General features: G+C 41.0%; 1 protein-coding gene across 5 annotated transcripts in view; it reads right to left on the bottom strand.

Moving 5' to 3' along the window:
* Positions 1 to 17,233, bottom strand: part of VPS13B (vacuolar protein sorting 13 homolog B) — a 1,202,086-nt gene that overhangs the window by 1,030,130 nt on the left and 154,723 nt on the right. For all 5 annotated transcript variants that reach the window (XM_068237718.1, XM_068237720.1, XM_068237721.1 and 2 more), the window contains exons 10-14: positions 11,966 to 12,088; positions 10,281 to 10,418; positions 5,169 to 5,256; positions 3,521 to 3,712; positions 1,862 to 2,031 (exon numbers count right to left, since the gene is read on the bottom strand). In XM_068237718.1, the coding sequence (XP_068093819.1) occupies positions 1,862 to 2,031; positions 3,521 to 3,712; positions 5,169 to 5,256; positions 10,281 to 10,418; positions 11,966 to 12,088 (711 nt within the window). The remainder of the gene's footprint in view (positions 1 to 1,861; positions 2,032 to 3,520; positions 3,713 to 5,168; positions 5,257 to 10,280; positions 10,419 to 11,965; positions 12,089 to 17,233) is intronic.

The raw sequence follows: 17,233 nt of genomic DNA, 5'->3' as shown, positions 1-17,233 counted from the left end.
TGTTCTGAGTAGTTTTGTTACAGCTTTAAGGCTAAGAAAGTCCATAATAAAGGCTTGTAGCCTTGCTTATCACGAGCTAATCAAGAGTAACCACAGTGGTTACTCGTGATTCAAATGAGTTGCAATTGCCGCCGCTGAGCGGCTGTATGCGACGGGGTTAATTACCCATAATGCCGCCGTCCATCCTGCGTATCAAAAAGCTTGCAAGCGACCTATTGGTCGCATTGCAAGCGTCGCTATGGTGCACCTCCTCCTTCAAACCGGAAGTAGGAAGTGCGCTACAGCGAGGTTTGCAACGCGACCAATAGTTTGCTTGCAAGCTCTTAGAAATGAAGGGCAGACGGGGGCATTATGGGTAATTAACGCCGCCGCATACAGCCGCTCAGCTGCGGCAATTACAACTCATTTGAATCACGAGTAACCACTGTGGTTTCTCGTAATGAGAAAGGCTTAAAGAAAACCTGAACTGAAAATTAAAAGTCAAAATAAGCATACACAAGTCATACTTACCTTCCATGTATTCTTCTCCACAGTGTCTTTCTACTGTTCCGCGTCCTGTTTGTTCACTGTGATCAAGGGAATTTTCCGTCCTCCATTTTGAAAATGGCCATTACCCATAACAGCTTTCTGGTCAGCACACAGTTAAACTGTAACATCACCCACTTGAGCCATAGGAAAACATGGACATTACCAGCTACATCAGTTTTCCTCTCAGCTATAACTGACAGCAACTGATATTTTACTGTCAGCAACTGATATATTTCAGATCTGACAAAATATTGTCAGAACTGGAAGGGATTATTGTCAGAAGAAAATGGTGAGCTTCTGGGAGGAACTGATGGGAAGGCAATGTTCATTTGAAGTTACCTCATGTGTTTATTTTAAATATTTTTACTCAGTACAGGTTCTCTTTAAGGCTCGTACACATGTTCAACATGCACACAACCACACGACAAACCAAACAACCTGACGAACCACATGACCTGTACGTACACACGCCTAGACTGCTAAACTACCAACTCAATTAACATACTGCACAGACACGCAGGAGGAATGACGGACTAAACATTCAAAACAAGTACAATTCTTTCAAACAACTTGTACACACACACCAACTCCATGATATCAGACCAACATAGATCCAACAGTTGGATCGGGCAAACCGCCTGATATCAGTTGCTAGTTAACCCACGTGTACACATGCCTGATAATCGTCCAACAGACTAAAGTCAGATGATAATCAGGCTGCAGGTTGGTCCGTGTGTACTTAGCTTTACACTGAATTACCCCTAATGAAACCTGATCAATTATAAATCATGAAGGATTTTGCTTTCATTAAAAGTGGACCCAAACCAAACATTTTTTTAATTCAAAATTTTTAGTTGCACCACTCTGACACATACTAAGATAAATGAACACTCCTTCAAGCCTATGAACATTTCAGTGCATGCTTTTCACCCTTCTCTTTTCATAACTAGGGTTATACAGGTGGCAGCCATTAGCAATTCCTCCTTTGCTGGATACCACCTACTCCACCAGTTTGCCGGATTCTGTCCCGGCAATATGAAAGGAAGGGAGGGGTTCCTCCATTAAATGTAAAATATTTAGTATTTGTCATCATGCAGCTGAAAAAAGGCTGCTATTTATTATTATAATTTAGAAAATAGATTTTATTTCTGAAATCTTGTATTTTTAATTTGGGTCCACTTTAAAGGGTACCTGAACTGACATGTGACAGGATGAGATACACATATGAATGCATAGTGCGGAAGGGGTCAAGGTGCAGCAGTAGCTAGCAGCAGCCACCGAGTCCTTGTATACAAAGAATACCCGCATATACTTATGGTGTTGAAGGTCGTACCTTCTGCCCCATTATGATGGGCAGTAAATGTCCAAGAAGGTTGAACTCAGCCATTGTGATAGTGATGGAGCACTTCAGCAATGTGACACAGGTTAGTCGTGTTGGTATGTACTCCTCCAAGGATGCCACTTCCTCAGGACTAGGCAAAGTCTTACATTCTTCAAGCAAATCTAAAAAATAAATACAATTGTTGATATATGCAGGGGAAAAAAAACAGGCAAAAATGACAAACACCTTAAAATGTGAATAAAAGCATTTCAGAAATATTTGGCTTTTCAGTAGCTGCTTCGTTACCTCTTTCTGACACTTTGACTGCTTAACGTATAAGCCTTTTCTGTTTGACTGTATTGTGGACAGTGGCACCACTGAACTAAAGAGCTACAAGCTCAGTGTAGTGTCGCCTTCACTCCCTGTTGTAATTATGTACAAGGCTTCTCTATGGCTGGATATGGCTGCATAGTAAATTGGTTAAAGCCAATGGGAACCGCTTTATTAAAGAAAAAGAAACCAGATACTTACCTAAGGAGAGGGAAGGCTCTGGGTCCTAATGAGCCTTCCCTCTCCTCTCCCAGTGCCCGCAGTGCTGCGCTGTCCCCTGGAGCAGTATTTGAATAAATTGGTCAAATACTGCTCCTTCCGCCGGCGAAGGTGACTTCAGTAAGTCTTCGGGAACCCTAGTACTCCCGAACACGGGCCGCTCTATACAGCGCACCCGCGAGCGCCCTCTATCACGCAATCATGCATGTGCAGTATAGAGCCAAACAAGAGGGACGGGGGAGTGCTCCAATAGTGCATTAGCTTTTTGGGTACTTTAAAAACAATTAAAATTGCACTTACAATAAACATGAAGATGGGTGCTCATCAAGCAGCCGCCAGAGGGTAGTCTTCAACTGCTATTAGCCTGGCCAGGGCTGGCAGTAAGATGGAATGGTATGAGAGAGACGTCTCACCGGCAGGGGCTGAGTGCACGGGGCCGTCTAACGTCGCTACGTGTTTCGGTGCTATCCAGGCCTTCTTACGTCCAGAAGTGCACCCGCGTAGTGAACCCGCGATCCTCGCTTATCTTCTCCCCCCGGACTTGACACCAGGAAAACGAAGTTCACTCTACGTATCTCCCCGGCGGCTGCCGGAGATACGTAGATAGCACACTTCACTTGCACAGACTGTCAGAACTAATGGGACCCGATACCGCAGCAGCAGGCAGTGGAGAACAGTGGCATGGGAGCGATCCAAGTGCATGGGTTTGGCGGAAGCCCCAGATATGTATACATTTTTTTTCCGTATCTGGTTTCCTCTAACAGAATAATACTTTTTAGGGCATTCATATGTAAACTGCAGAACTGACCATTCAGGCTCTTGAAATGTGCTATGCTCTCTGAAATGTGATCTAGTTTCCCTAAGTACAGTTTTTAGAGAACAGATATGACTTTCTTTTCAACATATATAGGCATTTACAGGCAAAGCTACAGCTTCTATGAAAAAAATACAACTGCAACAAATGCAGAAGAGTAGTGGCCTGCTCACAGCCAAAGCCAGAACCCTCACATACTACATAATGCTGTGGGAGAATATTGTTGTTACATAGGCCAAGGCTGATTCTGGCTTTGAGCACTACTTTCTTAATTATATTAATAGACTAGTGTAAAACACAGAACGTACCAGGACGAGAACAGCTGTAAGCCTCATATTCATGATCAAAGGAGCATGCCACCATTTTCATGATCCTGTGTACAGAACTACTGTCCAGTCGTAGGTCAATGTGACCAATAACAAGTCTCTTTACTGACATCTCTTGAAGGCTGCCAATCTCTTCTGGCTTCACTGCTGGGATCTCTTGTGGGCTGACAGATCCTGGACAAATAAAACAAATATTATGAAATATGGTTCTAGTCTACCGCTGCGCACATCTTTCTTCTACTTAATCACAATTAACCACTACTGTGAGAGAGCTATAAGACTTTTCGTCATTGAGAACCACTAATCAGTGGCTTATGCTAGATACACAACTCCTCTTACTCTGAGTATCCCTTACATCTGCTACAATATCTGGAAAGGCTTAAAATACAGAAATAACAGATGATTAGGCAAATTATCATATGCTCCATTTATATGGAGCAAGTTCACATTGGGGTCACTTTAAAGTCTCCAAACTTCCTCTAGCCCTGTACGTCTTTGCAACTTGACCAATCAACCTTTGTGCAACCTACCTTTCTTCTATGTTGTCTGATGGCTTACCAAGATATTCCATCCAAAATTATACTCAGGCTATTGATAGATATTCAATAGAGTTGCTGGTTAAGCAAGCAGTCGAGAACTCCCCACTCAGATATTGATCAAAGAGCAGTGACCACTTCACCATTCTGCAAAAACCTGCCTGACCATCGATCGAATGCCGTAACTGCTAGCTTTGGACAGCTCGGGGCGTTACGAGCTACTCATCCATTGGTCCCCAGCTGCACCACTACTCTGACACCTGCTCAACCCCCCTTTTGATTCACTAGCTGTCTGAAATTAATAGGATACTCTTTGATTGGATAAGTTGAGGTAAAGAGATCATGGGCTTATTTAATAAAAGATTGCTGGAAACATATACCCATGTATGGACCTCTTTATACTGCTCAAAAACTGTACAAAATGTGGTCATGCTAGATGTTATAAATAACAAGTTTATGAAACGTGTTAAAGTGGTTTGAAGCTTAGCTGCTCTTTGCTCTAAAAAATATTTACAGCCTTAAACCTACTACCACAATTGTAGCAGAAAAGCATTCAAACAGTTAAACACAATGCTTTGTTCTTCAGTGGAAAGCTCCTTGCATCAGTGGGCAGCATCTGGACTTATCGAAGAGGTGATAACATTATCTCTTGTTTACACGCCTTTGTCAGATACATTTAGTGAACATTAGCAAAGCGCTAAAACAGATCTTTCTCTGCTTCTAGTACGTTGAGTAGTTACCACCACATATATTTTAAAATATAAATATAGCAGCTGTGCAATAAAATGCAATGACAGCTTTCACAGCACATAAACTGTACATTGGAACCTTGTAATTTGTTAACAGACAATATTACTTGTGCACCAAAACAAACATGGCAACTGTACGGGTAATAAAAAGTAGAAAAACACATTTTTATTGAATGTTATGTCAGAGTTTTATCCCACTTTAAGTCATCAATTGAACAGTCACATCCAGGAGGTAAGCATGCAAAGTAACACCATGGATAGACTGTTGAGGACCAGGTGGCCCTTGAGGAAGTGTTTGTTTCTGTTATTGTAGGAAGGACAAACAGAAGAGAAAAGAACTTGTACCTTTGCCACTACTACACTCCATTGTGTACAGGTAATCCATGTAGAGTGCCCCAAACCTCTGCATTCCGGCTATCTCGGTGTAGGTCTCCTATCAATAAAGCAAAGCAAACACAGCTCTAGTTCAGACACAAGAGAAGCCACGGATTACAACGGCACAGACAAAATATCAGACACACAAACTTGTTTGGGTTTTAGTGAGAACACGTAGAAAAGCTTATCTCTACAAAGGAACAGATGTTATCCAAAGGACGCACCTTTTCAAGACAGGTAATGAAACGCCTATGGCCTCAGCACATCCATAAGTCTGCTGGACAGTTCAGCCAACACATTAATGATAGCTGGTTAACAATTAACTTTAATTAGTTGACCATGCCTTACTTGTCAATCCCACCATGGTCTACAACAGGTATTAGGAACATCATTCACTTTTTCTTGCCACGGATAGGTGAAAACCCCATCAAATGGGGGGAAAAAAGCAAACTTGTTTCTGTATGCTCCAAAGAGGGTTCACACCTGTCAGTGCAGCAAGCGCACGTATTTTTCCGTACACACTTTTAGACACGGTTTGTTTGCTACACAATCTGCCCACAGTGGCTCAAAAAAAATAATTTAAAAAAAATGCACAGTGTGCAAAATTATGCTGCAATTATGTTTTCTTCCGACTCACGTAATTCTCACTTATAGAACATACATATATAGAACAATCTCATACAAAGAACAACATATAATAGAATCAAGTAGTTTAAAATCAGGATGATACCATCTATTGGCTAACTAAAAACAATAGGAATAAGCAAGCTTTCCTGTTTGCTTGCAGGTTGATGGAACAGACCGCTTTATACATGCAACATCAAAAGGGGATACATAGATTTTTTTCAAGAATACATGTCATTAAGATGCCTTAAGTGAAACAAAACATCTAAATGGCGTGAGAGGTGAGAATCCTTGTTTACACCATGCTCACAGACCTGGGAGTTGGGCTGTCACAGAGGCATTGTAAATTCTGAGTTCACAAGTTTAGCTATATAGGCTGAGAAAAAGTTTTAGCATTAAATATCATTAGCCTCATACCAATATAAAAAGTTTTTGTCCTTATTCAAGCCTTTGTCCACCGCTTTGAACCAATTTATACATTTTGTTTCTGCTATTAATCGATCATTTGACGTTTTGAAGCCACCCTTCAGGGCAGTGACACGAAGATCATACATGCTGTGTCCGTTGGAACGAAAGTGTGTAGCAACTGGCAGTTCAGATTTGGTATCGTTAATAGTGTGCCTGTGTCCATTTATACGTTTGCGCAGAGTTTGTCCAGTTTCTTCCACATGCATAACATTGGGACATTTAGCACACATTATCAGATATAGCAGATTGGTGGATCCATAGAAAAATGTGTCTTATGCTGGGAATACACGGTTCGTTTTTGCCTTCGTTTAAACCTTCGTTTCGATTGTGCCTTTTGTCCTTTTCGATCCCGAAATAATCAGTCATACGGTTAATATCACCACCCACGGTTTCGTTTTTTTTTCCGATTCTGATGGTTTCGTTTTTCCAATGATCGAAGGCTGCAAAGAAACGAAACGAAAATCCCTTTTTACAGGGACGGACTAGCATAAACGAATATATAATCGATCTGAACAGCCATCAAGCCTACCAATGGCTCGATTAGATGGATAAAGAGAGATAATATCAAACATGTTCGATCACTAGTCGTTCGTTTTTGGGGTCTATTAATCGAAACTATAATGAGATTATGACTATTTTCACATACGTTTTCAACACTCGATTCGTTTACCGAACGAATCGAAGGTTTAAACGAAGGCAAAAACGAACCGTGTATTCCCAGCATTATACTCTGCACTCCTTTTGTGAACCTGGTATCGTTAACCTGCCAGTGGAGTAAATGTGTCTGCAGGTCCCACACAAAAGGGACAGTAAACGAGGCCTCAGAGCTCGTCATTTAAATTCTGTCCATTCAGAGAAATGGACAGGCGTAGGTACGAACGCTTACCAGTGTATTCTATCATTTGAGCAAACACTGCGAGGATGAAAAACAGTACACCAGGAAGTGCAGTCAAAAGCCGACAAATGCTTTTCTGCAAGCTTGCTGAAAACCATTCGCAATGAGATGGTGGACTGCTGCGGTTGGCTGGTTCAGATGTCCATCTGAACCAGCCTTAAAGTTTCAAATTAAAACAAACAAACAAAAAAATACAGCAAATGTCACTTGTATATGCCACATTAAATTTCAAAATGGATATTTGGGAGTTAAATAATTAAAATGATTATGTATTTAGAAGCATTTAAAAAAATGTGCATTTAAACTCTTGCTTGCTTTAAAAATAAAAGAAGATTAAAAACATGAAGGGAGAAAATGGAAAAGACATGGAGCATTTTGGTTTACCACACGTTTCAAGCGACTGGGTTCCCACCACATTCCACCCTTGTCTGGGACCGTCAGAAACTTGTCATGTTCAATTGGCCAGCTCCAACAGGCTTTAGCGAAAAATTACCAGGCTGAAAATAAGACTTTTCTTTTTCCACACAGTCGTGCAGACACAAAATGGCAGGATAGTTAAGAGCAGAGACATCAAATAGACACAAAGCACTGAGCTCCGAGCGTGGATAAAGCAATTTTCATTGAAATTACCGCACAACAGGCCATGCCAGGTAAGATGCCCCCAGTTGCACTCTGAGTAATGTGACAACATGGAAAGCAAAAGGAAAATGTTTTCTTAGGGATCATTTGTGGTCATGATTCCTTTCCGCTTCAGCTTGTGGCAGACAAGCTATTAGGGATAAAGCAATATATTCTAAACCCTACCGCTATTGTTGAAATGGTTTAGAGACAAAAACGAAAACTACAGTCACTCTGTTGTATCGCTTTCATATACATCATAGCTACTTGGTTGTTTGAATTAGTATTTGTTTCACAGTTTTTGGTATGTTTGCAGTCTTCTTGCAGTTTACATTGTTACCTTAATGGTGCCCATACTTCACTAGATTCTGCAGGTTAATAGACCTTCCGCTTCAATTTTATCGAATCGGAGGAGAATTGCAACATGGCCACCTGATAAATCTTTTACTTGATTTTGGGCTCATATCAGTTTTAAGCATTGGTCAGTAATGCTGGAAAAATCTCAGCTGCAAGGGATTGATTGGGTGCCGGGCAGTGATCGTTTGATATTGGGGTGACTGTCGAACCCCCGGCTGGTATCCTCCCAATTGTAGATGTGTCACAAATCAACACCATCCATGTAGTCTTGAAGGCTAATCTATCCGTTATCATGACTCCGGGCCGCCTCCTGTTTTCAGCATCACCACAAGCGCCGGTACAACGTTACACCAGCCATGGTAGACGTCACTACATGCAGGGCTCGTTTACAGTGATGCCAGGAGTCACGCTTGTGGACAGGTGAGCCTTGAAGACAACACACGGACTCCAGAAGGTGATGGGGGGGGGGCGCATATAAACTGGGGGGAGGGGGGTGGACACCGCAGGACAATTTACAATAGAGTAAGATTTATAAAAAAAATTGGAAATCTTGTCTGCAGTGTGTGGGATCCCTCTCTGATCAGAGCCATAGAGGAGGACCCGGGTAAGAAAAAAAGCAGATGCTTATTTCACCTCGCAACTCCTTTAAAGAGACACTGAAGCGAGTAAAAAACTCGCTTCTTCTCTTATATTCAGCAGGGGCATGTGTGCCCCTGCTAAACTGCCGCTATCTTGCCGCACAACGGGGGTCCCTTACCCCCCAATTCCCCCCCTGCAAAATCAACGACCAAATTGGTAGTAGATTTTGCTGCTCCTAGAGGCAGGGCTAACGGCTGCAGCCCTGCCTCACAGCGCGTCTATCAGCGGAGCATCGCCGCCTCTCAGCCGCCCCTCTCAGTGAAGGAAGGCTGAGAGGGGCGGGGGAGAGGCAGAGATACGCGCTGACAAACGCGCGTGAGGCAGGGCTATAGCCGTTAGCCCTGCCTCAATGCGGAAGAGATCCCCGGCGAGGACGGAGGGGATTTGGGGGGTAAGGGACCCCCGTTGTGCAGCGCGATAGCGGCGGTTTAGCAGGGGCACACATGCCCCTGCTGAATATAAGAGAAGAAGCGAGTTTTATACTCGCTTCACATCCTCTTTAAAGGATGCATAAGCCCATTACAAGAAAATCAGATTTACTTACCTGGGGCTTCCTCCAGTCCCTAGAAGCCTATGTGTCCCTTGCCGCAGTTACGCTCTCAGCCAGTCTCCTGGGGTCCCCTCTGTAGCGGCCACATGCACAGAAGCCCCAAAACACTGGCTGAGAGCAGAGCTGCGAAAAGAGACACATAGGCCTCTAGGGGCTGGAGGAAGGCCCAGGTAAGTAAATCAGATTTTCTTTTATTTGGCTCGTGTATCCTTTAACTAACAAACAGCCATTTGGTAAGGTTATAGAAGGGTGGAAACAGAGCACAAAAAAATGAAAACTAAACTATTCTGTAAAATAAGAAACATTAATAATAAAAAAAATATTTCCCTAATTTTCGATATTGTTATATAGTCATTTAAAATGGTTAATAAAATTCTAATGATTTTGAGCTGATGCGATCTGTATCACATCTTTCATCCATTTTCCCTGTACTGCAATACTCCATCAAATACAAAATTAAACACTGCATAATTCCTAGATTATAATAGACATAGGACTATGGTAAGTATTAGACTTTGAGCCCCCTCTGAGGGACAGTTAAGTGACAAAACAGTATACTCTGTAAAGCACTGCGGAAAGATGTCGGCTCTTTATAAAAACTAAATAAAATTTCCTTAAAATACAGAATGGGGTAAAAATCTTTGTTAATTGCCGTGCAACTCTTTGGTAAATTACCAAACTAATACTTCATACGTGAAAATTTTAGAGCATTCAAGAAAAAAGTCAAACACCTAAATAGACATTGTACTGACCCTTTATTTATTTATTTTTTTAAACTTAAGTGTTTTCGGGGATTGAAGCTAATATTAATTCAATGTATTTATTTTTGACTATTGTTACTCCAATCTCCCAAAACTATAAAAGTGACCATTTATCAGTGCTACTCTTTCCAAAGCATTTATTTTTCCTTGCAACCCAGACAAGTACTGACCTTATGAGAAGTAGAGTCTAATATAAATTCTGCTCTGATTCCATTATTTTCTGGACTTCTGTAGTCAAACAGTGAGTTAGTAAGATATGTGTTCCCTTTGCTGCTTAAACTCTCCCCACATGTGAAGAAACAGGCCTCCTAACAAGCAGAACACAAAAACAAAAAAAACACAATAAGATGCAGGTAACAGCTTTAATTCAACCGTACGCAGACTTCGTACACAAATAAAGAAGCTGTTTGTGATAAAACAATCTACTAGCGCCATATGCATTAGTCCTAAATGGGCTCCCTATTCAACAGTTTTTTCACGTCTCAGTGTCCTATTTTCCTTCCTTGAACCACAAGGGTTTGCACCCCAATTATTCACTTGACAACAGGGTATGCACTGGCACAGTGTACTGGTAGGTGATCAGAGGCGCCAGCAGAATAAAATTACTATAAAATTGTTAAAAATTGCCGGGAGGGAAAGTGGTGGACTTCCCCTCAATAATTAGACACCAAGGTCTGTCATCAAATCAAACGAATACATAAATGTATTAGTTTGATTTGATGACAGACCTTGGTGTCTAATTATTGAGGGGAAGTCCACTACTTTCCCTCCCGGCAATTTTTAACAATTTTATAGTAATTTTATTCTGCTGGTGCCTCTGATCACCTCATACTTCAGTCCACCCCAGGTGGAGGGGTGACCCTACCCCATTTTTTCTGACCTACAGAGAGCGACTTCTTAATCCTGAGTGAGGACAGGTCTAATCTCCTCACCTGCCTGTACAGTGGTTGCCTGAGCGGTAACCCATGTTTGTGAGTATAACCATCTCACTTATTCATTTCCCCTCGTATCTCTGACATACTACACCATATTGGGCTCTCGATTTCTCTCTTTTCTACTGGCACAGTGAAACTTACTATTTCTTGGCACCCTACATGTACTTGTATATAATATGTACTTTGCAATAATGATCCTCTCGGTATTGTGAAAATCACACCTATTTCATAAATATCATACGAGCTCTCTGGTAAAATGTTTGTACGGTAACTTGTATTATTTTTCATTATATACTATAAACGGTATAATTCTTTTAATCTTCTTAAAAGTGGATGCCTCCAACTATTTTTGGAATAGCAAAAAATGTATACATTTTTTACTTGGTCCATCTGTTTCGTTTTAACTTTTGTTTTCTTCTTTTTTTAATGAATTAATTATTCTTTGGGCAGCACAGAAGAATAGGGGTTAGCACTCTTGCCTTGCAGCGTGGGGTTCCTGGTTGAATCCCAGCCAGGGCTCTATCTGCACAGAGTTTGCATGTTCTCCCCATGTCTGTGTGGGTTTCCTTCAGGCACTCCGGTTTCTTCCCATATTCTAAAAACATCAGGTACATAGACACTGTATATATTCTATTTGGCTGTCGTACCTCATAGTTCATAAATAAGTGGAGTTTTTGTATAGAGAAATAGCTACTTGGACTGATTAGGAAGCAGCGCAGTCAAAAGTTGCCTCTAATCAGAACGTAACCACACCTTCCACCAAGAACGGTCAAGGATGAAGCATCTGATCCCATTTTAATTGTATGCGTTTCTCAAAGTTGAAACTAGTATTCAAATTAACCATAAACTTTTGTATTATTATTTCTCTATACAATAATGTATCATTAGTGATATATCACATAGTAAATATTTGTCCTTACAGAATCTTCTCTGTTTGTATTCTCCTCAAAGTCTTTTATTCCCATAATGCCTTTCAGGCATGTGGCTTGACTCCCCACAAAACCAATCTGACAGTCAAAGAAAGGCTCTCCCTTCATAAGCACCTGTGGGAAAACAGAAATTATGGCGATCACTTTGAGCAAGCAAAGACACCTTTATTACCTGAGATGCAGCAGGAAGCAATTTCTTCTACTCCCAATTTCCCCTTTCCCCAAGTGACACAAAACAGACAACCCAACTTCACCAGGAGACCAGTCTAGTAGTCTCTGTCCAGGCAAATGAACCTGGCTTGTGGCATCCATCAGACAATAGCTCCAGCAGATGATATTCAGGGAACAGCGTACATGATTTACCAAACTTCCTGGCACCACATATAGGGAATTAAAGGGCCAATTGCAGGGGAAAAATTGTTTTGGATACAATGTACAACCTCTCTTGGATTTGTATAGCTTTCCTGTATCCCCATCTATGAGAATCTGTCCAGACAGGAAGTGAGCATATCTCGCAAAAACAACTGAAACGGCAATAATAAAAAAAATGTTTTTGGATTTCCTTTTGTTTTGTGTGGCTTGAGGAAGAGATAGAATTTGACAGTTTCATAGTGCGCTACCTTGTCTTGTGTCCTGAGCCAGGACTTTCTACAGTACATATATTTTATTTTCTTATTAACCACTTCGCATCCAGACCTTGTTTTCCCCTTATTGACCAGAGCAATTTTGATGTTTTAGCTATGTCCCTTTTTAATCAGCCATAACTTTATCCCTACTCACGACACCTAAATGATCTAGGTATTGTTTTTTTCAGGACAAACTACACTTTCATTGCCGGGTATTTTGTCCCTAGACCAAAAAAGTTTTCTATGCATTTTAATGGGAAAAAGACGGGAAAAATGAAAAAAATGCATTTTTGCTCGGTTTTTATCAAATTCCAGTTTAAAAATAAAAAGTGCCACAGAAGATAAAAACATGTCACCAGTATTCTGTCCCCCAGTATAGATAGCAAAATGTGCCCCGAGTATTAGACCCCCCCCCCTATAGCCAGATGTGTCCCCAATATCAGTCACCCCCAGTATAGCCCGATGTGTCCTCTGGCACCTCCCAGTATAGACAGACAGATGTATCCCGAGGATTACTGCCCCTCATAACTAAATGTGTCCCCAGGAATAGTGGAACAGCTGCACATTTTACCCCCCACCAGAGGTTCAACAACCCCCATAAGGGCCAGCCAGATGTCCCACCCCCCACCCAGGCAGCTCCCTCGGTGGCCAGATCTGGTAAAAAAAAAGGATTAGAAATCAGACTGACTCACCTTTTCCAGTTGCAGCGATCAGCCTGCAGCCCAAGCCTCCGATCGCCGCTCTGCACGCAGCCCTGTGATGCCGGTTACCGGGTCCCGGCTTGATGACGTCATCAAGCCGGGACTCGGCTATTCAGCATCACACGGCTGCGTGCAGAGCGGCGATCGGAGGCTTGGGCTGCAGGTTGATCGCTGGAACAGTAAAAGGTGAGTCAGGCTGCTTTCTAATCTTTTTTTTTTTTTTTTTTTTTTTTTTACAGATCTGGCCACCGAGGGGAGAGATGAAGGATCACCGCTGTTTGCTACAGCGGTGATCGTTCATCTGTGGAGGGGTTACTAATTGGCTACAAGGGAACATTTTCCCTTTCACCAATTAGTATTGCAGCTGTTAGTGCCGGGAGGTGCGCTCTAAAGCGCACCTGTTCCTGCACAACAGGGCTGCAAGCAGGTCAGTATATCTACGTCGCTGTGGCTTGGAGAGAGCCACAGCTGACGTAGATATACTGTATCAAAGGACAAAGTGGTTAAAGTGGTCAGAAACTCCGACATAACATTCAATAAAAATGTGTTTTCCTATTTTTTATTACTCATACAGTTATCATATTTGCTTTTGTGCATAAGTAATATTGTCTGTTTACAAATTACAAGTTTCCAAACTGTAGTTTATCTTGCCCTGAAACCTCCCATTGCATTTTATTCAAACTGCTTTTTATTATAAATTAACATTTTCTAATTAGCTTTTCTGAACTGTGTGTTTGCCTGAATCACAGAGAGCTTCACAGAGAGCTCCTTTTCACTTGTTACACTGTGTTTACACACATGTATCAACATTGGAATGCAAATAAAGATACTGTTATCTCCAGTTTGGATGCTGATTTGAAGCTGAATAACAAGACAAAGTACTTTGTTTAACGATTTCAGTGATGTTCTGCTAATAGAAAATTCTGGGATAGTAGCTTTCAAGCTGTGAAGGACCTTTTGGAGCAAAGTAGAAATGTTGACTTTCAGACCACTTTAAAGCTACTGGACCTCCACTTAAGTCCAGGAACAGGAAGCAAGAAAATGTCTCAAATTATAACATAGACAGCAATAAAATATGCAACAAGGTTTCTAGCCCCTTTCTAATTGATAGGAAGAATGAAAGTGCAGTTACAGGAAACCTGAACAAACTCCGTTGCCTGGCAGTCCTGCTGATCTCTTTGGCTGCAGCAGTGTCTGAATCAGCCACATGAAACAAGCATGCTGCCAATCCAGTGAGTCTTCTGTCAGAAACATCTGACCTGCATATTTTTTCAGAGTCTATGGCTAAAAAGTATTAGAGGCTGAATATCAGCAAAATAGCCAGGCAAAGAGCATTGTTTAAAGGGAACCAAATATGTCAGCCTCCATATCCCTCTCAGTCCAGATGTGCCTCAAAGGACATCAAGAAAAATTGTACAATTTTAAATACATACTGTATTTTTGGGCCTATAAGACTCACTCCCCCGTTCTATAGTCTGAAAAATATAGTGCATACAAATGTATATCATATTCCCAAAGAAAAATTTACTATAAATTACTTTTTTCCTACGTGGCAGCCACTTACAGTAAGAAGTAAAGATCTGACAGTCCTGTCAGGTTTTGGACTGGTCAATAGTCTTATGGGGGAATCTCGGTTATTTCTTTATTTGCAAAAGCACTTACTGCACTGAATTTGCTCAGTCCAACTGTCAAAATAGTGTGCGAGTAAGTAGGGAGGCTGACTGACATCTATGTATACTTCCAAGGCAGTGCTTTTGTAAAGGATATAGTGAATACTGTGAATCTTCCAGGAGGAGATGGACTAGCCCTAAACCTAGCAAATCTGTCAGATTTTCACTTCCTACGGTAAGTGACGGGAATAAGGAAAAATAAGTAATTAATAGTGCATTTTACTTTGGGAGAAATGTACATTAATATGTAAGGCTTTTTTTACATTTTATGATTTTCGCAATAGATGACCTTTGACAAGTAGTGTGAATACTGAATGAGCATGAAAAAAAGTGAATAAGGTCTTAAAATATCATACCCAGTATTTTTCTTAAAGGATACCCGAAGTGACTTGTGACATGATGAGATAGACATGTATGTACAGTGCCTAGCACACAAATAACTATGCTGTGTTCCTTTTTTTCTTTCTCTGCCTGAAAGAGTTAAATATCAGGTATAGAAGTGGCTGACTCGGTTCTGACTCTCCTGAATTTCCTAGCAGAAACCGGCTTCTGAGAGCAGGAAAGAGGTCGAAAGAGGTCAACAAAAGGGTCAATAGTTCATAGATTTTAGCTCTGACATAGTTCAATGAATGTGTCATTAAGTAAAAACAATAAAACAGTTAAAACTTAAAAAGTAGATTTAAACAAAATAAAACTGTGCAATATCTTAAAAAGTCACTTTTAGTAGAAGGAAGATAGATACAATCGTTTATTTCATTTGTTTATTTGTGCTTCGGGGACATTCGAGGTGAAAATAAACTGATGAGAAAAACAATTGCATCTATCCTCCATAAAATAACTTTTTTTTAGATATCCCACAGTTTTATTTTATATTTAAACCTTTTGACCCTTTTTAACTCTTTCCTGCTCTCAGAAGCCATTTACTGACAGGGAATTGATTTTTGGCTATAATTACTTATCAGTGAGAGTTATGCTATAGTCTGACCCAGTCCGACTCGGTCCCGACCCAGATAGAAAATGTCACTTGCATACCTGATGTTTAACTTTTTTTCAGGCAGAGAAAGAAAAAAAGGAACACAGCCTAGATATTTGTGTGCATGGCACTGTACATACACATGTCTATCTCATAAATGTCAAATGTCAGCTCGGTTGTGCCCATACCCACTACAAGATTTTTTTCCCAACAATTTTGCACGATGAATAATTTTTCCGCGATATTGCGCATCATCATTTAACAATAATCAACAAAGGCCGATTACACGTGATAATCGTTCGCTTTGAGCGACCATCATGACAAATCCAATTGTGGACGGTCGTTCCGATCACTACTGACCGACGTGCTAATTACAGCGATCGTTCATCGGTGCATTTATGCCCGTCGCTTGTTCCCGTGGTACACAATTGCGAGAGATGGATCGGGGAACGATCCTTAGTTGCATCATTCGTCACCACGTATCCCCCAATCCAACTTCCACGATCTTTGTGGTGGGTATTCAGCTTTATGATAGATCCTCTTTAACTTGACAAGATCTTTGGGATTTCACAAAAGTAACAAGAGAACAGAACAAAATACTGTAACTGTTAATAGTTTCATTAATACCAACAGCAGCCTTTTTCCAAAAGGAACAAAAAAAAAAATTATGTAAAATATTGGATCACTTTTCTCTGCTGGGCTCTAGCCAGTGCTGGATGCCATGCTATAAACTTCATTGCATGAATATCTAAACCTCATCGCAGACACCCCAGGCCTTGAGAAGCGGTTTAGTAAAATAGCCAAAAGCACTACTAATAAGTACATCACAGACGCTTGGGAATCACTCACTGCTCACTTCACTCAGTGGCACTGCAGCAACAAACGGAGTGTGCAGTGACGGATATATGTGGAATAAGTCGTGTAACTCATGTTACTGCTGGCTGCCAGTGAGGAGATGGGCTTCTGACAGCTAACAATGCCCATATGTTTCTGGTGTCACTCAGTCCGCTTCTTCATTGATAACATACAGAAAACTATACTTACACTTCACCCGTCAGCAAATTCATTAGATCAGATGTTGCTGGAGGAAGCCATGATTTATATAGTTCCAAAATGGAGCAAATATCAAAGATAAATTTAAAAATACAACTGAATGTGGAAACACCCAGAAAAAGCTTTATATACAATGGTTTGAAACAAACAGTAGAATGCAGTAGAATGAAACACCTGGCTTACAGGAGTGTAAGAGATTGAGGTGTATGGCTCCACTTACCATACTACGGGTCTCA

Source organism: Hyperolius riggenbachi, chromosome 5 (genome assembly GCF_040937935.1).
Source record: "Hyperolius riggenbachi isolate aHypRig1 chromosome 5, aHypRig1.pri, whole genome shotgun sequence".
In the NCBI taxonomy this organism is placed as follows: Eukaryota; Metazoa; Chordata; class Amphibia; order Anura; family Hyperoliidae; genus Hyperolius; species Hyperolius riggenbachi.
Note: the sequence above shows the minus strand (reverse complement) of the source record. Positions and strands in the feature narration are given on the sequence as shown.